Consider the following 27,784-nt stretch of genomic DNA (forward strand, 5'->3'; position numbering starts at 1 on the left):
GCTCAGCTGTCCGACTCTCCCCATACAGACATTCCCGACCCTGAACCAGTGCCACTGATATCTGAAGGAGGTGAATTCTTTTATGTCAAAAGTGTGTGTAATTGCAGGCGGCACTTTGGGATTTTTTTCTACCCGTGTTTTGTAATAATATATCATGATTTTAACCCACATAAACAGAGTATTTTTGGAGAAATGTGTATTGCTCTGTGTATATTTTGTACACTGGCTATGACTGTTGTAGGTGGGGAGAACTTTCAATGAGCTAAAACACATGAAAAACTCTTTGAGTTCCACTAGGTTTTGTTTGAAGTTGATATCCAAAGAATTATTTACGTTATATTTGCTAATGTTTTGTATCATAAATAAAAGTGATTAAGCACAAAATGTATTTTACACCATCTTATAAATTCAATTTACATTTACTTAAATCCAAAAAAGTTCACATATATGGCATTTGTATTTGGTGTACCAATCAATGTAATAATAATAATAATAATAATAATAATAATAATAATAATAATAATGATAATACCACTAAAATATTCAAATGTAAAAAATGACTTATCTAAGCAGTGTACTGATCCATGTCTCCACAGTGTTATATTTTTAGGTTTGGTATGGTTTCCAACATTAAAGTAGTAATGGCTCCATAACCTGCAGATCTAAGCAGATATTTTTCAGTTGCATGAATCACACAGAAAAAGATGTAGACATGCTTTTTCTGTTTAACTGACTGCTCTCAGTATAACTAGCCTTTCTTGAAACTCTTGCTCGGTTAAAAAAGACTTAATGCCACCAGGTTTTAACAGCGTCTAACCCTACAAAACTATTGTTTGTATTTCCTGATTGAATTGCATCACACAGCACTTCAGTGGTGTCACAGACTGGCTGTATGGCCGGCAGAGTGTAGGTGTAGAACTCCAGAGACTGGGGTGAACTCGAAAAGGAAGCTCTATTCTTGAACCTCACAGACTTTGAAATCACTATGTAGCCCGACTCCGACAATAATCTGCTCTGAACCTGGAAATCTTTTGAAGATAAAATTTAAAATTTTGCTGCTATTACTAGTCAAACATTCAAATGGTCGGTAGCATTTTATACCAGGTTGATACCTGTGCTGAGGTACAAGCAAGTCACTGTCCATTATTAGTATCTTTCAAGACAGGTTAAGTCCAGATCTCACCCCACTTATTCTTTAAGCCACAACAGTGGCTTTTTTTTTTTTAATGGGACATCCTTTGAACCCTGCTTTGAGCACCTAATGCCCTATCATATTTAATTCTTAATAGTCCTTATCAATGTATCATAGTAGTCCTCGACGAAAGACAGCACAAAGGCTTGCTCCCTTTCAAAGTGTCACCAGGGTCCAAGCAAAACCCACCTGCCAGAAACATCATTTGTTCAATTCTTTGTAATAAAGTAATATTTTTCACTCTTTCACATTTTCCTTTTTTATATAATTTATAATAATTTCTATATTCTGTGTTTATTTAATCTGAAACTATGCAGCAAGAACACATTGGCTAATACGAACATTTTAACTTTTGATTCTTTCAACACAGCAGATCTGCTGTCACATTGTCAAGCAGCCTTGGGTAAATCCACTCAGACTTTGTATTTAACATCACAGATAAGGAAGACTGATAAGAAAAATAAAGCAGAAGTCACTTTTTTCTGAACATTTATTCTTACACTAGAAGCAAGTCCTACCACTCTGTAGCCTCAAGGACGTAACACTTTGTAATGAACCCAACGGCAGACCCGACCACATGTTTATACTTTTAAGCATCTCTTTATTTACCCGCTTGCTGTTAAACACACACAAACAGCCGCAGCTCTCCCACTGCCAGCCGCACACATCACCAACAACCTTAACTCAGACAGAGCACAGACTTTTAAGCCAGCGAGACGCATCGGTCCATCTCACCTGTAGCAGGATCGCAGACCACGCCCCGCCACACACTTGCTCTTAGTTATTTGTGAAGGGATTCAGAATTTGCTGTCTAAATTGGGGCAGAAGCATAACAGCATATATAGAATCCAAAGTTTTAAGTCTACTCTGCCACTTTTCTTTCCCTGCAGTAGAAATTGCAACTTTGGGAAGTTTTTCATCAGAATTCAAATTTTGCCAGTTTTGAAACTAACTACAATTCTGTGTTCTGGTACAGGTTGAGAATTGGTTTCATCTCCACTGGCTGGATGGAGCTGTTAAAACATTTAAAAAAGAAGTTGGTTCTCCTCTTCATCACTGCTCTCTTCCTCTTTTTGGTCTTCACTGTGAAAACGCCCAGCACATACAAATCAAACCCAAAACCATCTGGGTCGCCAAGTGCTTGCTCCATGAGGATATCCGAGCAGACCATCACGCCGCTTAACAATACCAAGCACTTACTGGTGTCAGCCTACATGGACCAAAGAGTGAAGGATTTTGATATACGCATCATTGGCATATTTAGGAGAGACTCCATCCAACCCCTTCACTGCTTTTTCTGCTGTGCTGGTTATTTAAGTGAAACCACTCCAGCAACAATTTTACAGCATCCAGATAACTTTGGTTTTCCCTTTGTCACTACGGATGTCATGTGTCAGATTCCTCAGAACTGCAGTGCGACACATGTCACTCTCTTGACTACACCAGACAAACAGAGTCCATCAAATCATCCATGGCTCCCAATAAGAAACAAAGACACAGTTGGACAGAAAGAAGAAAACATGCAGTTTGACTTTACAATCTGCATCTCTAACCTCTTTGGTGACTACAACAATGTGCTTCAGTTTGCACAGACTCTGGAGATGTACAAGTGAGTACGGCAACACCACCACAAGCTACAAAGTCAAAAATGTGCAACAGCAGCTGATCCTGACACAGTATGAAACCTAACAAGCTCTGCAAAGGCTCCACTTCAATGCAGTGTGTCTGGATTGTATCACATTTCACAGTTGTGTCTGTTTGTCCTGTTGCTTCCGGACTTTTAAAGAAAGTGTAGTTGGACAGTGTCTTACCCTTAGAAAAGTCTATCACTTGGTGCTAAATATTTACGGTAGCACAGTTTAAAATTCTACAGGAGCTGTACGTCTTTTCAGACACTGTAGGAAAATGGATTTTTAGCCCTGTAAATTGTGGATTTCCAGCTGTTCAGAACCAGCTGGGAATAGACCGTGTCCCTCCTACTTGATAAACACCACAGACTACTCTTAATGATTATAATATTATTCTTTGTCTGTGTATTTTATCAGTCACATAGCTGCAAGCTATTGTAACAGGTACAGGCTAACACAGTATAAATATAATACTAAGGATAGAAAAATGACCAACTGTTTACTAAAAAAAGAATTGTGGTGGTTTATATAGCAATCTGTTTTGTTTGCTGACAACGATGAACTAATTTGCCTTATTTTGTCCCAGGTTGCTGGGTGTGAACAGAGTGGTGATCTATAACACCAGCTGTGGTCCAGAGCTTGATCGCCTGTTGCAGAGTTACAGTGACGAGGGCTTTGTGGAAATGGTTCCTTGGCCCATTGACAAGCATCTGAATCCATCTCATGGCTGGCTTCACTCAGAGCACGGAGGAGACGTGCACTACTTTGGCCAACTGACCACACTTAATGAGTGCATTTACAGATCAATGGAGCGTTCTCGCTACGTCCTGTTGAATGACATTGATGAGATTCTAATGCCATACCAGCACAAGGACCTGATGTCTTTGATGAACATGCTCCGAAATCAGCATCCAAATGTAACATTTTATTCTATTTATTTTAATTTCAAATGTCCTTCCTGCACCTGTCAAACCTAAACTGTTCTTCTACAGACAGGAGTATTTCTCATTGAGAACCACACCTATCCCAAGAAGCTTTTTAATCAAAGTAAATCGGGGCCCCTGCCTCAATGGAACGGGGTGCCAGGCTTTGATATTATGGTACACATCTACAGAGAGGAGCCTAACAGAAATATTTACCATCCACACAAGTTAATAGTTCAGCCAAGGTGGGTTATAATGGGAGAAATGGTTGAGTGTTAGACATGAGCATTCATTTAACCCTGAGGCATTGTGTGATTGTCCATGTTTTTATGCACCTACAGAGCAGTGCAGCAAACCTCAGTGCATGATGTGCTTAAGATGTCTGGAGCAAAGTTCAAGGTTCCACCAGACGTCTGTCGGATCATTCACTCGCCAATCAGTACTCCGACCAATCCACCACTTGATCAGCTTCATGTGGACACCCGACTGTGGGACTTTAAAGACAAACTGCTCCCCAGTGTGATCAAGGTGCTGCGGAGAGCAGAACTGCTGAGATCAGAGACGCAAAACTGATAGATGACGGACACAAATATTGAAGTTTTAGGAGAAAAAAGCTGGTCAACAAAATAGTCATTATTTGAATTCCCAAAGCAGTGAGACCTACTGCTGTAGATGAAACATGAGAAAGGCCAGGTGCACCACCTTTGAACATGAACACTTTAAATAATTTACATAAGTCGTGATAGAGGAGGCCCTGGGGAGCCATAGGAAGCTACCTTCCTGAAAGACAGGTCACAGACATGCTTGGATTGTTTAATTAAGAACTTCTGTTGTCAAACTCATGGTAAACTTCCTCGTTATACTAGTCGCAGATTGGTTTCTTACGACATTCTTTTCATTCTTATACCACGGTTCTTTCCTTCATGTACTGTAGTGACTTATATACATGTTACAGGAATGCTTTTACACATTGTGAGCTAATCTTATTAGCGTTCTTGCAGAGAGTTACATGAGAAGATTGACCCTAGTCTTAAACATGGTGATATATATAAAACTCAGCTTAGTATGAAAACTGTGAACTTGTGAAATTAAACACTGGTCTTTTTACTGTGTCAGGAAAAAGGCATGTTATTTTACTACTGTTTAGACTCTATGACCAAACAAAGCAACACTCCCCATCAGGTCTACACTGATTGCAGACTGGAGGTAATTGTGATGCATTGTTTTTGCGTGTCCAGATTAGGCAAGCAGAAGGTGTGTCACTGCTTTCACAGATCAGGATAAATAAGATTTTGTCGTCACAATGCAACAAGTTGACTAACATTCTGTAATTGTTTCCTTTTTAGTTGGCAAAGAGTGATAGTGGGAAACTCAAAAATAAAGCAAAAACATCATGTGAATTTTGTGACCACAGTTGTGTGTGTGAGATTGCTGAGAGATGGAGATGCCTTCCAGAGAAAAAGCAAGCTTGCTTGTCAAGCATCAGAAACTACAAAGACATGCGGAAAATAAATGCATGCAGAGGATAAGCACAAGAAAAACAATGGGAACAAGAACATCATGAAAGGCAAAATCTTGAGTAATGCACTAAAGTAATGCCTGTGATAAAAAGGAAATTGAATGCCACTTTCTGACTGGTTTCACAGACGCAGGCTGTCAAAGTGCATTCTTCTTATACAAACAACAAACTGGGTTAAAACGCTAACATCTTGTAGTCAGTTAAACAACAACTGTTATTTATTTTTTTTACAGTTGAACCCACTTCTGTTTTTATGGCTCATTGGGTGATGCAAAAACAAGTTATGAACCCAACACTGACATGTTACCTCTTACATTCCTGTGACAACTGTAGCAGTTTACAAAAAGAGATGATGGGTGCTTTTCAGTGTGGCTGCAAGAAGTACAAAACAAAATCCAGGAAATCTTGCTAAATATTTTGAGTAAGTATAAATGCAGAAAACACCCGAGGTACCATGTTTTTATGTAAAATTATTTTTTAAGTTTATAGGACAGGATTTTTTAGGATTTTCTATGATTTTTCTTAGTTTAGCTTTCAGTCTTTGTTCAGTTTTTGTAAGGCTGGTGCAGGGCTGGACTGGGACAAAAAATCGGCCCGGGCATTTTGACTAGAGACCGGCCCACCAGGATAGAGATTGAAAATGTGACGTCATTCAGGGGTAAAACCGCAAAGGATTCTGGGAACTTGAGGCAAGAGGTACTAGCGCACGCAGGCTTTCAATTGAACTCAGTTACACAGCGATAAAAAGAAACCCAAAAAATGGCAAGAAGCTGTTGTATTATTAACTGCAATAGCCGGTCGCATGACAGCCACGGGAAGCCGACGGGTAAAGAGATCGTTTTTTTTATCGGATTACCTTGTTGAAGAGAAATTTTTTAAGCCATGTTTCCGAAGTAAGAGCCGATGGATGGTCTGGATATACCAAATATAACGTCTCAGATCACTCCAGCTCACATGTTAGTCTGCTCCAAGCATTCCCACAAAAGTCAGTGTTTTGTAGTAGTTAATACTTCACTTTTCTTAACATAATTGGTGATATAGGTTACAAGCAAGTCTGGCACTGAACAGAAATTGTCGCGCTGTGCTTCTTTATTTATTGTGCATAAATAGTGAATTGTCCCGACACAATATTGCGTTTCGCTTCTGTTATTACCATGGTACATTGACAAAAACGAATAGTTATGTCTATAACTTCTGTTCCCTGAAGGAGAGGAACGAGGTACAACACATAAGTATGGGATATCACGCCCTCGCGTGTCCTGGCTGAAGAAACCTTTATTCACGCCTTTAAGGCAGATGACGTGTGATGACACGCGCACGGCCCCGCCTGCACATATAGCCGCTGTCATCACGGTCATCCCTCAGTTCGATAGCCGCTCTTCACCGAGCCAAACTGCTCAGTGGGGCCACCTTGTGTTGTACCTCGTTCCTCTCCTTCAGGGAACAGAAGTTATAGACATAACTATTCGTTCCCTTTCAGTCAATTCACTCGGTACAACACATAAGTATGGGACATATATACACGCCCCACAGAGCAGCCACCGAACCGGAATCGGGCCACCACTTCCTTAGTGAGTGGTAGACCCAGCAGAAAGGACAGTATGAGCCACCGAAGGGGCTGTAACGTCCAACCGATAAAACTGCACAAAAGTGTGCGGTGATGCCCAACTAGCTGCCGCACAAATATCAGCTACAGGCACCCCTTTAAAAAGAGCCCATGAAGTTGCCATCCCCCTGGTGGAATGAGCTCTCACCCCGTGGGGCAAAGCAAGACCTCTGGTGCCGTATGCCAGTGAGATAGCTTCTATAATCCAGTGGGACAGCCTCTGTTTGGACAGAGCTCTACCTCTATTTGGATTGGCGAAGCAGACAAACAGCTGGTCACATAAACGCACATTCTGAGTGCGCTCAATGTAGGTGCGTAGCACACGCACTGGACAAAGAGAATGCATCCTCCTCTGCTCCTCAGATGCAAAAGGAGGGTAGCAAAAGCTCAGCAACTCAAACTCCATTGAGCTATAAGATGCAGGCATGACCTTGGGAAAATAGGCAGCATTTGGACGCAATACGACCTTGTGGCCATCAGGAGAAAACTGTGTGCAGGCGGGATGCACGGACAGCGCATGAAGGTCACCCACTCGCTTTGCCGAAGCCAAAGCGAGAAGTAATGCAGTCTTATATGAAAGAAATTTCATATCCACAGACTCGATGGGTTCAAACGGGGGGCTACAAAGGGCCTCCAGCACCAAAGACAAGTCCCAAGCAGGGACACTGGACTTAAGCACGGGTCTCAGCCGGCGAACCCCTTTCAGAAAACGTATGGCGAGGGGATGTGCACCTGGTGTCACCCCGTCAAAGCCAATATGACAAGCAGATATAGCTGCTAAATAAACCTTAATTGTCGAAAATGAAAGGCCCTTATCCAGCAGCTCCTGCAGGAATGTCAAAACATCCACAATAGAGCACTGAAATGGGAGAGTGTGGCGGTCCTGGCACCATTGCTCGAAGGCTCGCCATTTGTAAGCGTACAAGCCTCTAGTAGATGAGGCCCTAGCGCTCTGGATTGTCGCTATCACACTGGGTGGCAAACCCTTAGCAATCAAGTTTAGCCTCTCAGCAGGTAAGCATGAAGGCGCCACAGATCTGGGCGCGGATGAAACACTTCTCCTCCCGCCTGAGAGAGGAGATCCCTGCGGAGAGGAAGCTGCCAAGGACTCGCTGCTAGCAGGCTGATTATCTCTGCATACCACGACCTTGTGGGCCACCAAGGGGCCACTAGAATCAGAGAGAGGGAATGCCGACGCACTCTCTCTAGAACTGGAGATATCATTTCCACTGGGGGAAATGCATACAGGAGCACGTCTGGCCATTGGTGCGCTAGCGCGTCCAAGCCCAAGGGTGCATCGTGGTCGATTATGGAGAAGAACAGGGGGCAGTGAGTATTTACCCTGGAAGCAAAAAGATCTATTTGCGCCTTGCCAAATAGATCCCAAATCTGAGCCACTATTAAGGGGTGTAACCTCCATTCTCTCACCAGAGGGCCCCCCCTGGAGAGAAGGTCCGGCCCCAGGTTCAGGTGGCCCGGGACATGGGTGGCTCTCAGAGACAGAAAATGAACACTGCACCATAACAGCAGAGAGCGAGACAGCTTCAACAGGGGAAGAGAGCGTGTTCCTCCCTGCCTGTTTATGTAAGACACCACTGTTGAATTGTCCGTCCTGACTAAGACATGCTGGCCCTCCAGGACTGGACGGAAATGCTTTAGAGCTAAGAACACTGCTAACAGCTCTAAGTGGTTGATGTGCAGCTGGCGCTGAGCTGCGGACCAGATCCCTCTCACTGATGCACCCTCGCACAGCGCTCCCCACCCTCTTAGGGAAGCATCTGTGGACACCACCTTGCGAAACAACACCCTCCCAATCCGAGAGCCCTGATGCAGCAGCCTGGGCTCCCTCCAAGGACGGAGAGCTAGCATGCAAGACGCGGTTACCGGCAGCCTCCTCCGGAGGTGACGCGATGCACACAGGCGGTGAGAGAGAGTCCAGCGTTGAAACGCTCTCATTTTTAACAGTCCAAGTGGCACTATGGCGATCATAGATGCCATCATGCCCAACAAGCGTAATATCGTCTGGAAACGCAGTCTGCGTCCCAGCTGAAACTGAGCGAGGCAGCGATGAAACGCGGCCACTCTGTGCTCCGACAAACGTGCGCGGCTGGAAAGCGAGCATATTTCCAAACCGAGGAAAGAAATCTGCTGACTCGGGATTAGCGAGCTCTTTTGAAAGTTCACAGAGAACCCCAGTGTCTGAATGTGTGACAGAACCAGTGACAGCTGTGTCTCCGCCTGCTCTCTGGAGCAAGCTACGAGAGCCCAGTCGTCTAGGTAGGCTAAGATGCGGATGCCTCTCTCTCTGAGGGGCGCTAGCGCTGCTTCGGCACATTTCGTAAAGGTGCGAGGAGCGAGCGACAGCCCGAACGGCAGCACTAGGTATTCGTAGGCTACGCCCTCGAATGCAAACCTCAGAAACTGCCTGTGTTTCGGGTGTATAGCCACATGAAAATAAGCATCTGTTAGATCGATTGTCGCAAACCAATCTCCCGGGCCGACTGCATTCAAGAGCTGTCTGAGTGTTAGCATCTTGAACCTGTACGTACGTAGATACGTGTTCAAGACTCGCAGGTCGAGGATGGGACGAAGCCCTCCCCCTCTTTTCGGAACAACAAAATAGCGGCTGTACCAACCTTTGTCTGTCTCCGAAGCGGGGACCACTCGTATTGCTCTTTTCCGCAATAGCGCCTTTATTTCCTCTCTGAGTATCATGGCCGCCTCGGTGTTGACAGTCGTGTTTACGACTCCCTGGAAACGAGGCGGCTTGACCCGGAACTGCAACCGGTAACCCATGGCAACGGTTCGCAGCACCCACGGAGAGGGGGCGCAAGCGCGCCACTGAGGGAAGCGAGCAGCCAGCCCGCTGACCTGCAGCACCGTCGGCGGGGCGTTGTCGCCCCCCAGTGTGTCTGCAGGGGACTGCATCACCTGCCTGACCTGGCTCATTCTGCCCGCAGGCTGAGCATTTGTGATTGTTTGAGAATAAACAACACTTTTTATTGATTGTAACATGGGAACATGTACATTCATACATTTTGTTGGAGGCACCTTTTCTGGGGCACAACAAAGAAAAACAGCGGGAACACTTGATGAGGTCACCTGAACATTTAACACACCTGAACAGGGAGTTACCTGAGGCATTTTGTGTGCAGGGGTTTTGTGCTTGGGAGACTGTGTTAGGAAAGTGCAGCGCCTTCTGGGGCTGACAACCTGAACAGAACTTAAGCGGCACCTCTTGGGCGGCAACAGAGGGGTAAAAGCAGCGTCTCCCCGCTGCTGGACCCCTTCTCCACTCGAAACCACAGCTAGGAGGGCTGAGGCTTCTTCCTCCTGGGCGTCTGGTCCCGCCGGGGCCCGAGGGTGGGCCTCTGCTCCAGGCCGACTGGCGTGGAGCTCTGGCCGGAGGATGTGCTCTCGCTGGCGGCGCACCCACTTCAGCAGTGGGCGCCTGTCTCTTGCCAGTCGGCAGAGGAGCGGCGGGCCTGTGAGAGCTAGCTGCGGGCTTGGGCTTCGGCTGACGTCTGGGGATGATGTCGCGCAGAGCTTCCGTCTGCTTCTTCCTCAGATCGAATCTAGCCTGAATGGCTTCAAGTGAATGTCCGAATAACCCAGCCGCAGACACTGGTGCGTCCAGATATACAGCTCTGTCCCTATCCGGGACGTCAGAGAGGGTCAGCCACAGGTGCCTCTGCGCCACTACTGTCGAAGCCATCCCTCTGCCCAGGGAGAGCGCTGCACAGCGAGACGCACGGAGGATGTAATCTGTGGCGACTCTGGCCTCGTTAAGAAGAGGTGCCAGCGGGCTGTCATCAGGAACCAGCGATCCGAGCTCCGCCAGGCACATTGCCTGGTACGTCTGGAGCATGGTGACGGAGCTCATGGCGCGAGCAGTGCCGGCCTGAGCCCGATAAATCTTCTCCAGCTGCGAAGCAGAGAATCTGCAGTGCTTGGACGGCAGAGTTGCGGGGCCGCCGACACCATGGTTATGGGACGGGGCCAGATAAGCAGCCAGAGACGGCTCCATAGGGGGTGGGTTAGCTAAGCCAGCCCCCTCGGCGCCGTCCAACTCCATGTACTGTCCATAGCCGGGCACAGTGACGCGGGTAGACAGAGGTTTGTCCCATGATGCTGTTAGCTCGCAGAGAAAGTCTGGGAACATGGGAAGGCAGTTTTTGGCCGTTGCGGGCTCCGGTGGGAGGAAAAAACCCGCGAACCGCGACGGCTTCTGAGCTGGCGGAGGAGAGGGCCAGTCCACCTGCAGCTTCTCAGCAGCACGGCGAAACAGGGAGAAAAGAGAGGTGTCATCGTGGCCGACCGGCGCAGCCGCGGCGGCACATTGGGCCGACAATGAGCTCTCCTGCTCATCCTCCGACAAACCATGGATGTCCAGGCCGATGTCCAGCACGTCATCGTCTTCCTGGGGAGCGCTGGCGGGCTTCAACCCAGGCTGAAGCCCGTCAGCGCTCCTGCATGGTTCCGGCTCGTCATCGGCTAACCCGTCAACATATTCCATGTGGTCAGCCCAGCTAATTGCGGGGACATCGACCGGGAAATCCTCGTCTTCGGACTCGGACGAAGCCGGGGCTCCAGACTCGGAAAGGAAAGGGTCATGCCGTGCGACAGCCGAGCGTCCCAGCACTTTTCCACAAACGTCACCCGTCTTTCCAGGGTCGAGCGCCGGAGCTGGCGACAAAACGCACAGGCTTCGGGCTCCGTCAACGCTCTCCTAGCGTGGACGATCCCCAGGCAGACAGGGCAGGCATCGTGCTGGTCGCTGTCGTGCAAACAGAAACCGCATCCCTGAGGACAGGGGCGAACAGAAGATTTCTGCTTTGCTCGCTTCGGTTTGGAGTCCATTCCAAAACGCAAAGCGAAACGCTGCACAGGAAAAACTTGAAATTAGCGCTCCGCGGGCAGCCTACACACCAACTGGGCGGTGGAGGCTAACACCAACAGGGGCAGTTAAGCTAAGTTCAAGTCGGCAGACAACGGAGCTAACTAGCAGCAGCTAGCTAGCCCAACTCAGCAGAAGTGTTCTCAGCGAGGTGAAGAGCGTAAGAACTGAGGGATGACCGTGATGACAGCGGCTATATGTGCAGGCGGGGCCGTGCGCGTGTCATCACACGTCATCTGCCTTAAAGGCGTGAATAAAGGTTTCTTCAGCCAGGACACGCGAGGGCGTGATATCCCATACTTATGTGTTGTACCGAGTGAATTGACTGAAAGGGAACATATACTTTTATTCACAGGATAAAACAGTTGTTTTGTATCACTAATTGTCCAGTGCGATTACAGCATACAATATTATTGTCACTGCTACATTTCTGTAATGCGTACCAGAAATTATTTCCACTACTAATTAATTACCGTTGAGCTCAAAGGTTATATTAATAAACGGTTAACGAATGTGTATTTATGACGATGATTTGTGAGACTGATAAACTTACCTTTGTTTGTAAGATGGTCTTTCATTCTACACGGTGTATTTCAAGGTCCTGTACCCATCCGTCAGTAAACTGTACCCGGGCTTGTTGCAGTGACCTGAAGTTACTAAACTTCATGAGTGTATGCACTCACTCCAAGAACCGTATAATTATAAATCTGAGCGTGGTGAAAGTTGGGCAGCACGCTAACGTCTTTTGTCCACTCTGTGTGCTCTAAGGGTCTGACCGTCTCACTCCTTTTATTTTTTCCTCGTATCTTTTCTTTGCCTTTTCGTCGAGTCTGTCTTTGTACGGTCCGGCATTGTTCTCCTTAGTTTTGTACATTCCTTTTTTGTGCGGCAAAGAAAAACCAAGAAGGTACTGGAACCGGAGAATGAACGTTTTGCGGTGCTGCAAATGCTTGCATTTGATGCGGTACTTGGATTGTTTTGCCTCGAGTTCCCGGCATGCAATGCGCGAAAGTCACGTGATCTGTCAATCGCTATAGGAAAAACCTTAAATTAAGACCAAGAACACTAGAGGTGAGACATGATCATTAATTAATATTAAAATTAATAAATGACAGATTTAGTGATATTTTCATAAACACCTCCTTTCCTTTTTTTGTTCTCCATTTTCTTTAGTTCGTCTATAAGATTGCTAAACAAGGGGAGGGTGCATCCGGCCTCCTCGGCCGTAATTGGTCCAGCCCAGAGTCGATCATGACCAATTGGCCAATCCAACACCTTTCATTATATATACCCTTCCTAAAAAATAATAATAATAATAAAAAAAATCCATCGGCCCATAAAAACAAAAATCGCCAGCGGCCCACCGGGCAAATGCCCGGTATGCCCGATGGCCAGTCCAGCTCTGGGCTGGTGGATCCAAAGCATTACTGGGATTTTAAATCAATACACTTCCAGCATTTATGTAAAAATACATAACAGATGTTTATCCCATATGCATGGACTGCATATATGGTAAACATGTTGCTTTACTCTGTTAAAGCATGCCTGTCTATAAAAGCACTGTTTATTTTTCATGATAAAACACAACACGTAGATTTTTTTTATCATAACTCTGGTTTTGATCATTGAAAAATGATATATAGTTTGAAGTACCCACTTTTAACACAAAAATGAACACTCAGGCTTGTCTTGGGTTGATATATATAGCATCTTGTTGCTATCTCATCTTAAATTGGTCATGTGATTGGTTTAACATGACTACTTTCTTCTTCCTCAGCCAATCAGCAGCACACTAGATCCAGGTAAGAAGAAGACAGCTTCAACCATGTGTTGCAATAGTAACACATCTGCACCGCATAGAAATAGTAATTAGTTAGGTTACTGGTTAAAAAAATAATTATTACACCCTTATTCCTATCACTGCAAAATTCAAAACTGTCTGTTTCTATTTAATAACATATTAATAACCTATTAAAGCTAACTGAAAAAGTGTGTTTATTATTACCTGGAAACACCTGTGGCACTATCTGTGTAATAAGCATTGACAGAAACAGCCTGCAAAGAGGAAGTAGGGCACCAACTGCTAAATTCAACCCATCAACCCATATTCTAGCTCACAGGTGTTGAACTCCAGGCCTCGAGGGCCGGTGTCCTGCAGGTTTTAGATGTGTCCTTGATCCAACACAGCTGACTTATATGGCTAAATGACCTCCTCAACATGTCTTGAAGTTCTCCAGAAGCCTGGTAATTAACTAATCATTTGATTCAGATGTGTTGAGTGATATCTAAAAACCTGCAGGAAACCGGCCCTCAAGACCTGGAGTTTGACACCTCTGCTCTAGCTATTGCTGTAGAACTGCAAGCTAAGTAAAACGTTTTTTTTTTTTATTTCTCACAGGAAACAGGCAGTTTTGTATTTTGCAGCTCTCTTTCCTGCTTATTACATGGTTCTCAGAGTAGCACGAGTGAGATGTCTCACTATGGGATGCACCTCCATGGATGTTCCTCAGAAGCAATTATCCCATTCCGCCAATCCTGATTGGCTGGGAATCGCAACTGTCACCTAGGGGCAGAGCCTTAAATAGCTTACACTATTACATAGTCGTTGTTCAAGATAAACACCTCTTCTCTCCTGCAACAAGGGCTTTCTGGTGAAACATCCACTCGTGCTACTCTGAGAACCGGGGTTACGCAAGTAACCTAAAGTTCTCATTCCTAGCATTTGTTTCAGTGTCCCACTATGTGTAACAGAGTTAGAAAACAGCTTCATGAATTTCCTCAAAATTGACGTGCTTCTCGAATAGTTGCAGCCACCTGGTGGACAAATACCGCAACTGCAACTGTTAAGGTTCCAAATTGCTGCACAGCACATGCCTCAGCAAAGGAAAATACTCCCAAGCTGGTGGACTGAATGTTGCAGTTGCTGTTCACACTGTTGATGACGACTGTGTGCTGTTTTCTTTGTACCAGTGGCCAGAATAAAGAGGGAGCCCGGAGTAAGGGCAAGTCCAGCGTCGCAGTGCCGTTCTTTCTACATGGGCATGTCACACCACATGCACCATAGACTCTCAGAACAGCAACAGCTACATATGGTGAAGGGAAACGGAGAGTCCCTATTGCCCGACAGGCTTATCTCAAACAATCACAGCAATACCCAGTAGCTAACCTATCCAAGTGAGGCATGCAAAATTCAAACAGGACACAGTGTATGGAGTCTTTGATCTTCTTCAGAAGAGAAACCAGATGGGTAGAATGCTGACAGGACAATAGGCACACATGCCCCAGCCACCTTATTCACATAGGCCACTTTGGGCTTTAGTGACTCTTTGGTCTGCACCAGGGCAAACTGAGTTGTTTCCCTACTATTACCCCTTTATTACCGAACTGTAATATAAAGTGCTACCATATTAATATTTAAATGACCAACTGTTTAGTAAAGCAATTTTGTCGGTTTATATAGCAGTCTGTTTTGCTTTCTGACACTGATTGACTAATTTACCTTTTGCCTCATTTTGTAACAGGTTGCTGGGTGCGAACAGAGTGGTGATCTATAACACCAGCTGTGGTCCAGTATTAATTTTGCCATAACAGCAAAAGGACCTGATGTATCTGGTGAACACGCTCCAAAAACAGCATCCAAATGAAGCCTGTTCTTGTAATAATTGTAGTTTATTATTAAATTTTCAAGGAGTATTTGTTATTGTTGTTGTTGTTTTGTTTGTTTAATTTTTAAACTCAAAATGCCAATGATGATTACTGTCCTTTTGAAGTCTGGAGCCTAGATAATGCCTTCAGCTAAAGGGTCAAAGAAATTTTGTCTCTGGTTTTTACTTCTGTATTGGTGAGTTTGCCATATCCAAATGATGGTTGGCAGGAAAGAAACCTGAAACCAGGCAAAAAGCTAATGTTGTTTTTTGGCTTCAGAACTTCTGTAATTCTTTCCACAGCGAGGTGCTGGGAAAACTAACACTCCAACATGATTGGATAGTTGTGGGCCACGAGCAGTAGTGGATCCAAATACCACTACTGCTCGTGGCCCACAACTGTGGTCTGAATATTACCTCTTAAATGTGAAAGTTCAATAATGACATTAGTACAATATGACATTATAAATGTTTTTTCTTTCAATTCCTTACGTACAGTTTGCTAGTGTTAGATTGGACCGTTTGCCTTTACTGCTTTGTGGTTTTGATTCAATAAAGTGCTACTGTGGCGACCCACTAGTGGGCTCCACTCACACCCAAGCTTGGAAGAAGGGTTCTGTTGTGTTTGGGCGCAATATGCTCAGTTCATGTATGGAGGTGAATAAAGTTGGAGTGTAAAACTAGAGCTCCTGTGTCGTGCATCCCATTCCTCCATACTATAAACATTACAGTTTATACTGACATGACAGCATCACACAGTTGCTGCAGTTTTGTCAGCTGCACATGCACGGAAGTCACACAAAAAAAAGTGAAAAAAACCAGCAGTATAATTTGGGTTCTTATTGTTTCTTACTGTTTTTTTAAACAATAGGAATAATTAAATAAGTAAAAATGTTGATGAAGTATTCATTTGAGAGACAGTATGCTGACAGTACTGATTTTAATTTAACAACTCTACTGGCCCAGGCCTCATAGCTTCTGCTTTCATTGCACCTTAATGGCTACTTTTAAACTCTGTGTGAACTCATGCAAATTTTTGATGCTCACTTCTTCTTCAACTTTTATGTTTCTTTTGGGTTCTCGCCAATCTCCTGCACTCTTCATCTCCTCTTGTCTCATCTTTCCTGGTCATAAGAAGAATGCAATCAGCATGTGCCAATCAAGCTTCATCCAAATGTATAACTTTAGATGTGAATATTAGATATTTAAGGCATGTATCATATTTTTATACAATCTGTGCACTTTCTTGATGTCATCTGTCCTCAGTCACAATAGTCTTTCGGATTTGTTGGTTAATGTATTTATTTATTTATCTTTTTTAGAATACTTTAAGAATCACTCATCTTTGTAATTGTACTATATCTGTCCACATGTGATTCATTTCAAACTATTCTGTGTGATGTTTGCCAGGAGGCCGGTCTTTCTGAGAAGTGAAAAACCAGATACAAATCTCGTGCCAACTGTCTGGTTGCATTCATTATCATTCATACGTTGTACCTGGGTGATGAATCTTACAATACGATCAGATCCTTGTATTGCAACGCAAAAGAAGACATATTTTTGGAATTAAATCTGTTGTTTTCGGCTTGTTTGCAAACAATATAGATTCTTTTTTAAAATTATTATTATTATTATTATTGCTTGTTTGCAACCCTTTTATTCGAAATTTTCCGATTTTCAGATGTTCGAATGCCCATGACTATTTCCATTCTATTTTCCTGAGGCACCATGTTACAGAATACAGCTTTCCTTTTTAAATGTGTATGTGTTTTTTTAATAGGACATTATATTGTGCACTTACGAATTGCAAGAACTACGTTATGGCAGTAATGTAAAATCTGTATGCATTAAATATTTAAGCTTGTTCTATTTGCATATTTCGCTCCACTTCCCACTTGTCATACCAACAAAAAGTGATGTCCTGCATTTGTTAATAAACTATTATAATAATTGCTGATATTTGAACTGTTATAAATTAGATTTTGGCTTATAATCTGTGCACCATAGCGCAAGAATATCTCACGAATGGTATGAAGTCATTTTGATTTAGAACAGTGTAAAACACGGAGACACCGAGTTTTGTGCTCATAGCAAGGTTGTTTCAAGTTGCGCATGATAAACTCTCTCATCAAGCAGGTGTTTCTAGTTAGCAGCAATTATGTATGGCACTAGCTTAGGCAAAAAAAAAAAAAAAGTTGCTCGCACACATGCTGCCCCAACATCATGCCAGCGCATTTTTGTGATTGCATGGGCATCGATCGGTTTTCTACTGCCCATTTGCGGGAGTAAAGGCTCCATCCTTTTGCAAGGTGCGCCGCGGTGGGGATTCTCTGGCTGGCTGGAGCGGCGTCAAAATAAAATAAAACAAAATAAAAACAAACCAAGAAACACAAAAACACCAGACATTATGATATAGATTCAAAATTTGCACCGATCTCTAAAACAAGCGCGAGGGCCCTCGGTGCGCCTGCGTGCTGCTGCTGCTCACACACAACCTGTCGAAAGGGGAGGGGGGCGGGCTCCTTGCCACTACATTTCATTCATAATGTCGTCAACCCAAGCCCATTATGTATTTTTTGATTTTTTCAAAGGTTGTGCGAAATCCCAGGAAAAAAAAAACCGAATCTGTGCACTAAGCTGTAGGTCTGTTGATAGTGCAAAATTAACACCAATGGAGGATGGACAAGAAACCGTCCATCTTCGAAAAGAAAAAAGAAGAGGAGAAATGAGCAAAAGATAAATGTAAGCAGATGTGTCTTTGGATAATGGCAGGTATTATCCAAAGACAGAGGTATTATGACATGTATCCTGAAACAAGAAAACATTAATTAGTAGAGATAGCGAAAACTTCTGTTCAGGTTTGTTAGCCACCTGGCTATGATAGTAAATAGATTAACAATTAGTTAATCAGTGTCAGAAAGCAAAACAGACTGCTATATAAACCGACAAAATTGCTTTACTAAACAGTTGGTCATTTAAATATCCATATGGTAGCACTTTATATTACAGTTTGGTAATAAAGGGGTAATAGTAGGGAAACAACTCAGTTTGCCCTGGTGCAGACCAAAGAGTCACTAAAGCCCAAAGTGGCCTATGTGCCTAAGGCTGGGGCATGTGTGCCTATTGTCCTGTCAGCATTCTACCCATCTGGTTTCTCTTCTGAAGAAGATCAAAGACTCCATACACTGTGTCCTGTTTGAATTTTGCATGCCTCACTTGGATAGGTTAGCTACTGGGTATTGCTGTGATTGTTTGAGATAACAATCATGTAATAGCGTAAGCTATTTAAGGCTCTGCCCCTAGGTGACAGTTGCGATTCCCAGCCAATCAGGATTGGCGGAATGGGATAATTGCTTCTGAGGAACATCCATGGAGGTGCATCCCATAGTGAGACATCTCACTCGTGCTACTCTGAGAACCATGTAATAAGCAGGAAAGAGAGCTGCAAAATACAAAACTGCCTGTTTCCTGTGAGAAATAAAAAAACGTTTTACTTAGCTTGCAGTTCTACAGCAATAGCTAGAGCAGAGGTGTCAAACTCCAGGTCTTGAGGGCCGGTTTCCTGCAGGTTTTAGATATCACTCAACACATCTGAATCAAATGATTAGTTAATTACCAGGCTTCTGGAGAACTTCAAGACATGTTGAGGAGGTCATTTAGCCATATAAGTCAGCTGTGTTGGATCAAGGACACATCTAAAACCTGCAGGACACCGGCCCTCGAGGCCTGGAGTTCAACACCTGTGAGCTAGAATATGGGTTGATTCCAAATGTATTGTTATAATCCATTGGTTTATGCAAGCATGGCTCTATAGCAAGGCAAAAAGGAGGCAAATGCTGGCTAAATTTAGCAGTTGGTGCCCTACTTCCTCTTTGCAGGCTGTTTCTGTCAATGCTTATTACACAGATAGTGCCACAGCTGTTTCCAGGTAATAATAAACACACTTTTTCAGTTAGCTTTAATAGGTTATTAATATGTTATTAAATAGAAACAGACAGTTTTGAATTTTTTAACCAGTAATCTAACTAATTACTATTTCTATGCAGTGTGGATGTGTTACTATTGCAACACACGGTTGAAGCTGTCTTCTTCTTACCTGGAGCTAGTGTGCTGCTGATTGGCTGAGGAAGAATAAAGTAGTCATGTTAAACCAATCACATGACCAATTTAAGATGAGATAGCAACAAGATGCTATATATATCAACCCAAGACAAGCCTGAGTGTTCATTTTTGTGTTAAAAGTGGGTACTTCAAACTATATATCATTTTTCAATTATCAAAACCAGAGTTATGATAAAAAAAATCTACGTGATGTGTTTTATCATGAAAAATGAACAGTGCTTTTATAGACAGGCATGCTTTAACAGAGTAAAGCAACATGTTTACCATATATGCAGTCCATGGATATGGGATAAAGTAAACATCTGTTATGTATTTTTACATAAATGCTGGAAGTGTATTGATTTAAAAACCCAATAATGCATTGGATCCACCAGCCTTACAAAAACTGAACAAAGACTGAAAGCTAAACTAAGAAAAATCATAGAAAATCCTAAAAATCCTGTCCTATAAACTTAAAAAATAATTTTACATAAAAACATGGTGTCTCGGGTGTTTTCTGCATTTATACTTACTCAGAATATTTAGCAAGATTTCCTGGATTTTGTTTTGTACTTCTTGCAGCCACACTGAAAAGCACCCATCATCTCTTTTTGTAAACTGCTACAGTTGTCACAGGAATGTAAGAGGTAACATGTCAGTGTTGGGTTCATAACTTGTTTTTGCATCACCCAATGAGCCATAAAAACAGAAGTGGGTTCAACTGTAAAAAAAATAAATAACAGTTGTTGTTTAACTGACTACAAGATGTTAGCGTTTTAACCCAGTTTGTTGTTTGTATAAGAAGAATGCACTTTGACAGCCTGCGTCTGTGAAACCAGTCAGAAAGTGGCATTCAATTTCCTTTTTATCACAGGCATTACTTTAGTGCATTACTCAAGATTTTGCCTTTCATGATGTTCTTGTTCCCATTGTTTTTCTTGTGCTTATCCTCTGCATGCATTTATTTTCCGCATGTCTTTGTAGTTTCTGATGCTTGACAAGCAAGCTTGCTTTTTCTCTGGAAGGCATCTCCATCTCTCAGCAATCTCACACACACAACTGTGGTCACAAAATTCACATGATGTTTTTGCTTTATTTTTGAGTTTCCCACTATCACTCTTTGCCGACTAAAAAGGAAACAATTACAGAATGTTAGTCAACTTGTTGCATTGTGACGACAAAATCTTATTTATCCTGATCTGTGAAAGCAGTGACACACCTTCTGCTTGCCTAATCTGGACACGCAAAAACAATGCATCACAATTACCTCCAGTCTGCAATAAGTGTAGACCTGATGGGGAGTGTTGCTTTGTTTGGTCATAGAGTCTAAACAGTAGTAAAATAACATGCCTTTTTCCTGACACAGTAAAAAGACCAGTGTTTAATTTCACAAGTTCACAGTTTTCATACTAAGCTTAGTTTTATATATATCACCATGTTTAAGACTAGGGTCAATCTTCTCATGTAACTCTCTGCAAGAACGCTAATAAGATTAGCTCACAATGTGTAAAAGCATTCCTGTAACATGTATATAAGTCACTACAGTACATGAAGGAAAGAACCGTGGTATGAGAATGAAAAGAATGTCATAAGAAACCAATCTGCGACTAGTATAATGAGGAAGTTTACCATGAGTTTGACAACAGAAGTTCTTAATTAAACAATCCAAGCATGTCTGTGACCTGTCTTTCAGGAAGGTAGCTTCCTATGGCTCCCCAGGGCCTCCTCTATCACAACTTATGTAAATTTTTTTGGGCTTCAGAAGTTACTTGATTTTTTGCACAGTGAGGTGGTGAGAAAAAATAAGGCTCCCACTGGATAGTTGTGGGCCACAGCAGTAGTGGATCCAAATACCACTACTGCCCGTGGGCCACAACTGTGGTCTGAATATTACCTTTTAAATGTAAAAGTTCAATAAGGACATTAGTACAATATGACAAAGTACAATATGACATAATAAATGTTTTTGTTTCAATTCCTTATGTACAGTTTGCTAGTGTTGATTGGACCGTTTGCCTTTACTGCTTTGTGGTTTCGATAGAAAAAGGTGCTATAAACATATCAGTTTATACTGACATGACAGGATCACACAGTTGCTGCAGATTTGTCAGATACATGAGCATGATGAGAGTCACCAGTTCTGTCACAATCCAAAGATATGCTATTGAACTGAGAACTGAAATAGTGAAATAAACCAGCAGTATAATTTTGGTTCTTATTGTTTGTTACTAGTTTTTTAAATAACAGGAATAATTAAATAAGTAATAAGTCATTTGAGAGACAGTATGTTGACAGTACTTCTTTTAATTTAACAACTCTACCGGCCCTGCCCTCATAGCTTCTGCTTTTATTGCACCATAATGGCTACTGTTTGGACTAAAGTACCATCTAACCTGTCTTTCCAGGAGTTAAAAAAAACAGATACACAACTCAAATAACCGATTTGGTCTGGTGGCCACTTCCTGGTTGCTTTCACTATCATTCATATGTTGCACCTGAGTGGTAAAGCTTGCAATACGATCTGATCCTTGTATTGTGCAACCCAAACCAAACCAAATTTTTGGATTTATTTCCGATGTTTTTGGCTTCTTTGCCAACAATATAGATTCTTTTTTTTTTAACTATTATTTTTATTTTCTGCTTATTTGCAAGCCATTTTACTCGGAATTTTCAGATGTTCACATGTCCGTGAGTATTTCCATTCCATTTTCCTGAACATATTACAGAACATAGCTTTCCTTTTTAAACGTGCGTGTTCTACTTGCACATGTATTTCACGTCACTTCTTAATTGGCATACCAACAAAAAGTGATGTCCTACATTTGTTAATAAACTATAATAAAAATAATAATTGCTGTTATTTAGACTGTTATAATATAGTTGTTGGTTTATAATCTGTGCACCATAGCTCAAGAATATCTCACGAATGGAATAAAGTCATTTTGATTCAGGACAGTGTAAAACACAGAGACACTGAGTTTTGTGTTCATAGCAGTTACAAAACACTGTTGTTTCAAGTTGCGCATGATAAACTCGCTCATCAAGCAGGTACTTCTGGTTAACTGCAATTATGTATGGGACTACCTGGGGCATCAAAACCTGGGAGAAAAGACGGGGACACTAAGCTGTAGAACAGTCAACCTTTTTTTTATACCAAAATAATTAATCTCTCGCTATAAAAACTGTTCCCTTCACAAGGTACAAAAACATATTTCCTTCCCCCCTTCTTATTTCATGATTGGTTTGGTCCAGGTGCACGCGCTTCGAGCTGACCACTGAGCCCTCCGCGAGATAAAGACAAAAGAAAGGTGGAAATTAATTAAACTCACAGTGAAAGAAACTGCTCGATTTTCCTAGTATTAATTAGCTTACTTCATTTCTAACAGAAGATTATGTGTTTGTATTTTTTAAGCCAACATGTAATTTGTCCATGCACACCCCTGTACACAGTGCCGGTCCTAGCCTGTTTGGCGCCCTGGGCGAACACTCCCTCTGCGATCCCATATTAGATTCTTGATGAATGTGTGTTGTTGTTATTCAGCCTGGTTCAATGTGCCCCTTTTTAGCTTTGAGCACCCGCCCCTGTAAACGTCTCTGCACGGGCCTGCTTTTAAGCATCCTACTATTTACCCGCTTGCTGTTAAACACACACAAACAGCCGCAGCTCTCCCGCTGCCAGCCGCAAACATCACCAACAACCTTAACTCAGACAGAGCACAGACTTTTAAGCCAGCGAGGTGCATCGGTCCATCTCACCTGTAGCAGGATCGTAGACCACGCCCCACCACACACTTCCTCTTAGTTATTTGTGAAGTTGTTATGAAGTCACTGTCTATATCAGAGTGCTTGGACACTGCTAGCATTATGCACAGGTTTTTGACGGGGCTCCCACACAAACGCAAACCAGGAGATGAAGCATCGCCAAATATGTTTCCAAACCAACTTCCTTCCAAGCCAAAGACAGGAAAATATGGTGAAGCATATCTTCCCTTTGGCTTCACCTGCACAAGTGCCAAAGTAGGTCTCCCCTGCAAAATTAGTTTCCCTGCGTCGGGAGCAGCGCTGGGCTCTCCAAATCACGGCCAAACAGGATCCCACATTCTTGATTTTTAGTTCACAAACACTTCTTGTAATAACTAACTACTCCTGACATTTTGGACATGTTAGCTCTTTATGCAGTAAAGTTACAGTGGGATACAAATAATATCAGGCTGATCCTTCCGTGATTTGTTCCCCCTGTTCAAATCACGGACAAACAGTATCCCACAGCTGTTTTTGTTTTTGAACCCATTTTGCACAGAGAGACATTTTTTGAAAAATGTATTGACAGCAATGTTGAATATTATTACACAGGAAAAAAAACCAACTACACGTAAAATAATTACACCATGACGCCTCTGCCTTTCTAAATGGAGGGACAGTAACTGCGTGTGTATATGTAAGCGTGTAAAACCTGAAGATAGTCAGATTAACAGTAACAGTATTTTGTCTCTATCTGCCATTCTGCAATTCATCTCATGTAAACAATAACGTGGCGCACAGCGTGACGTGAAAAGAGGCACATACCTTTGTCGTTGCGTGACGAACTCTGTATTCCTCGTCCACACATAAACTTAAAAAATGAGTTTTAAATAATCTCCGTTTTCGGTGAATCGCAACACCGTTTAAGTGTTGACGAAAGGCCCAAACACATAGAAACAGCTGCGTTTTCAAACATACCCGTGTAGGTGTGGACGTAGCGTAAAAGAGTTAGTAGTATATTTTATTATTACCTGTAATTTATTGCCGTTTACTTGTATTTGCTTAATTGTTTACTAAATGTTTGAGGTGTGAAATAAACCGCAATGGAGTTTGTAAACAAAATATGGTTGTGTGTGTTTGGAGGATGTGTTTGTGCGGGGGGGGGTGTAGGTGGGGGGGCGCGAACATTTTTCTTGTAAAACAAAGGGGGCCTGGCAAAAAAAAAGTTTGGGAACCACTGGTCTATATGATTGGGGCAGAAAAAAAGAGCATATATAGAATCGAAAGCTGCTAAAGCTAAAGCTGCTCTGCCACTTTTCTTTCCCTGCAGTAGAAATTGCAACTTTGGGAAGTTTTTCATCAGAATTCAAATTTTGCCAGTTTTGAAACTAACCACAATTCTGTGTTCTGGTACAGGTTGGGAACTGGTTTCATCTCCACTGGCTGGATGGAGCTGTTAAAACATTTAAAAAAGAAGTTGGTTCTCCTCTTCATCACTGCTCTCTTCCTCTTTTTGGTCTTCACTGTGAAAACGCCCAGCACATACAAATCAAACCCAAAACCATCTGGGTCGCCAAGTGCTTGCTCCATGAGGATATCCGAGCAGACCATCACGCCGCTTAACAATACCAAGCACTTACTGGTGTCAGCCTACATGGACCAAAGAGTGAAGGATTTTGATATACGCATCATTGGCATATTTAGGAGAGACTCCATCCAACCCCTTCACTGCTTTTTCTGCTGTGCTGGTCATTTAAGTAAAACCACTCCAGCAACAATTTTACAGCATCCAGATAACTATGGTTTTCCCTTTGTCACTACGGATGTCATGTGTCAGATTCCTCAGAACTGCAGTGCGACACATGTCACTCTCTTGACTACACCAGACAAACAGAGTCCATCAAATCATCCATGGCTCCCAATAAGAAACAAAGACACAGTTGGACAGAAAGAAGAAAACATGCAGTTTGACTTTACAATCTGCATCTCTAACCTCTTTGGCGACTACAACAATGTGCTTCAGTTTGCACAGACTCTGGAGATGTACAAGTGAGTACGGCAACACCACCACAAGCTACAAAGTCAAAAATGTGCAACAGCAGCTGATCCTGACACAGTATGAAACCTAACAAGCTCTGCAAAGGCTCCACTTCAATGCAGTGTGTCTGGATTGTATCACATTGCACAGTTGTGTCTGTTACTCCTGTTGCTGCCAGACTTTTAAAAAAAAAAAGTAGTTGGACAGTGTCTTACCCTCAGAAAAGTCTATCACTTGGTGCTAAATATTTACAGTAGCACAGTATAAAACTCTGCAGGAGTTGTACGCCTTTTCAGACACTGTAGGAAAATGGATTTTTAGCCCTGTAAACTGTGGATTTCCAGCTGTTCAGAACCAGTTGGGAATAGACCGTGTCCCTCCTACTTGAGAAACACCACAGACTACTCTTAATGATTATAATATTATTCTTTGTCTGTGTATTTTATCAGTCACATAGCTGCAAGCTATTGTAACAGGTACAGGCTAACACAGTATAAATATAATACTAAGGATAGAAAAATGACCAACTGTTTGCTATATAAACTACCACAATTTTTTTTTTTTGTAATCTGTTTTGATTGCTGACAACGATGAACTAATTTGTCTTATTTTGTCCCAGGTTGCTGGGTGTGAACAGAGTGGTGATCTATAACACCAGCTGTGGTGCAGGGCTTGATCGCCTGTTGCAGAGTTACAGCGACGAGGGCTTTGTGGAAATGGTTCCTTGGCCCATTGACAAGCATCTGAATCCATCTCGTGGCTGGCTTCACTCAGAGCACGGAGGGGATTTGCATTACTTTGGCCAACTGACCACACTTAATGAGTGCATTTACAGATCAATGGAGCGTTCTCGCTACGTCCTGTTGAATGACATTGATGAGATTATAATGCCATACCAGCACGAGGACCTGATGTCTTTGATGAACATGCTCCGAAATCAGCATCCAAATGTAGGCTGTTCTTGTAATGAATTTGAAAATGCAGTTCATCAAAAATTAGGTATCCCGTACAATAAGTAGTTGTATTTGACTTGTTTTTATCTGATTTGAAGGCAGGGGTGTTCCTTATTGAGAATCATATTTTCCCAAAGAAACATTTTGAGCCAAGCGGACGGTTTCACCTGCCTCAGTGGAACGGGGTGCCAGGAATTAATATTCTGGAGCACATCTACAGGGAGGACCCCGCCAGAAACATATACCATCCATACAAGATGATAGTTCGGCCAAGGTAAGCTGAATTTGTCAGACAGAAGATTTACTCTATTTAGGACACATTTCTTCGGTTTACTCAATAATACAAGTTAAAAAAAAATAACTACAACAAAATAAAACAGTACCTTAGTTATTGAACTTCTAGGAAACCATGATAAGCACACAAGAAACATCAAAACTGGTTGGAACGACAGTTTGCTTCAAGTACAATAAACCTTAAGTCCCAGGTACAAAACACATTTAACAAAAGTTTGTTTTATTTTGTTGCCATCTAATTTGATTAACACTTAAACTTTCAGATTTGAAATGTGTCATATTGCTCATACAGAACTAACAAAACACACAAAATGTAAACATGAACCCAGCAAACAGAAACCTTGAGGGAACGTTCCCTATGGGTTTCCTAAAGGTCACAGTTTAGAGAACGTCTGAATAACTTGAGGGTTATTTTTGTCAATCTTTCAGAGATCATTCCTTAACGATCTGTTAAATTCAAGTTATTTTGTGAAACTTTCCAAGTGGAATGTTCTCTGAAAGTTATTGCCAAAAAACCCAGAAGAACCTTCAAGGAACATTCACTTGAAGGTTCGCTGATTTGTGAAACCTTTAGCGAGCGTTCAGGGCTCTTCTAAAGAACAGGATCTTCAGTAATCAATGCATTTTAAAACCTTAACTCTAAACATTTAACTCTCTTGTGTTTTGTGTCACAGAATGGTGGAGATGACTTCAGTCCATGAAGTGATCAAGAATTTTGGAGAACGCTACAAGGTTCCACTAGATGTTTGTCGGATCGTTCATGTCCGCGTGGCTCTACTGGGATCATTAACCCTGGAGCAGCTTAATGTGGATAAACGACTGTGGGACTTTCAGGAAAAACTCATTCCCAATGTGGACAAAGTGTTGAAGAGGGTGGGAATGCTGAACTTGACGCAGAACTGATGGATAAGATTTACAGGCACTACGATGGACACTTGTTAAACGCACTGAATCAGATCGTGAATGTGCACCTTTGAATCAGGGGCATTTGTGTGTCATTGTTTTTTGAATGTTTGCTTATTTTGCACCAAGTGCCAGTAAAATCCCTACACTTACCTGAATCCTGTTTAATTGCCAATTTTGAATAATTACAAGCTTTTTGAAGGGCACAGTGGTTCTAATGCTGTGTGATATGAGTGTAACCATTTAAATAGTCCTTAATATAAATCTGTTGACTTAAAGAACTGCAAATGTTTTAACTGTCCTGTGTATGTCCCCTGAAGAGAGTAAAAACATTTACCAAATCCA

General features: G+C 42.6%; 2 protein-coding genes across 4 annotated transcripts; one reads left to right on the forward strand and one right to left on the reverse strand.

Moving 5' to 3' along the window:
* Positions 1-27,784, forward strand: LOC102080805 (uncharacterized). 3 transcript variants are annotated; one of them, XM_019348869.1, is made up of 5 exons: positions 1-70; positions 2,169-2,801; positions 3,407-3,737; positions 26,341-26,516; positions 27,211-27,784. In XM_019348869.1, the coding sequence occupies exons 2-5, from the start codon at positions 2,200-2,202 to the stop codon at positions 27,437-27,439; spliced, it is 1,338 nt and encodes a 445-aa protein (XP_019204414.1). In that variant the 5' UTR covers positions 1-70; positions 2,169-2,199; the 3' UTR covers positions 27,440-27,784. The 3 variants fall into 3 exon arrangements, with proteins under 3 accessions (XP_019204414.1, XP_025756585.1, XP_019204413.1); XM_019348868.1 differs by lacking the exons at positions 1-70; positions 2,169-2,801; positions 3,407-3,737 and adding exons at positions 21,991-22,198; positions 24,668-25,300; positions 25,909-26,239; XM_025900800.1 differs by lacking the exon at positions 1-70 and having other exon boundaries at positions 2,130-2,801.
* Positions 6,983-9,856, reverse strand: LOC109195978 (uncharacterized). Its single transcript, XM_019348863.2, has 2 exons — positions 8,698-9,856; positions 6,983-8,430 (listed from the first exon to the last, which is right to left on the reverse strand). Exons 1-2 carry the CDS (start codon positions 9,815-9,817, stop codon positions 7,868-7,870), a joined length of 1,683 nt encoding a protein of 560 aa, XP_019204408.1. The 5' UTR covers positions 9,818-9,856; the 3' UTR covers positions 6,983-7,867.

The sequence above is a fragment of the Oreochromis niloticus genome, linkage group LG19 (assembly GCF_001858045.2).
Source record: "Oreochromis niloticus isolate F11D_XX linkage group LG19, O_niloticus_UMD_NMBU, whole genome shotgun sequence".
In the NCBI taxonomy this organism is placed as follows: Eukaryota; Metazoa; Chordata; class Actinopteri; order Cichliformes; family Cichlidae; genus Oreochromis; species Oreochromis niloticus.

Coding starts and splice junctions, on each gene's coding strand:
- LOC109195978 (XM_019348863.2), bottom strand. CDS start 9,817: ATGAGCCAGGTCAGGCAGGTGATGCAGTCCCCTGCAGACACACTGGGG. Junction 8,431..8,697: donor GAGGGAGCCCAGGCTGCTGC/ATCAGGGCTCTC, acceptor AGGGAGGAACAC/GCTCTCTTCCCCTGTTGAAG.
- LOC102080805 (XM_019348868.1), top strand. Junction 26,240..26,340: donor TCCGAAATCAGCATCCAAAT/GTAGGCTGTTCT, acceptor TCTGATTTGAAG/GCAGGGGTGTTCCTTATTGA. Junction 26,517..27,210: donor AAGATGATAGTTCGGCCAAG/GTAAGCTGAATT, acceptor TTTGTGTCACAG/AATGGTGGAGATGACTTCAG.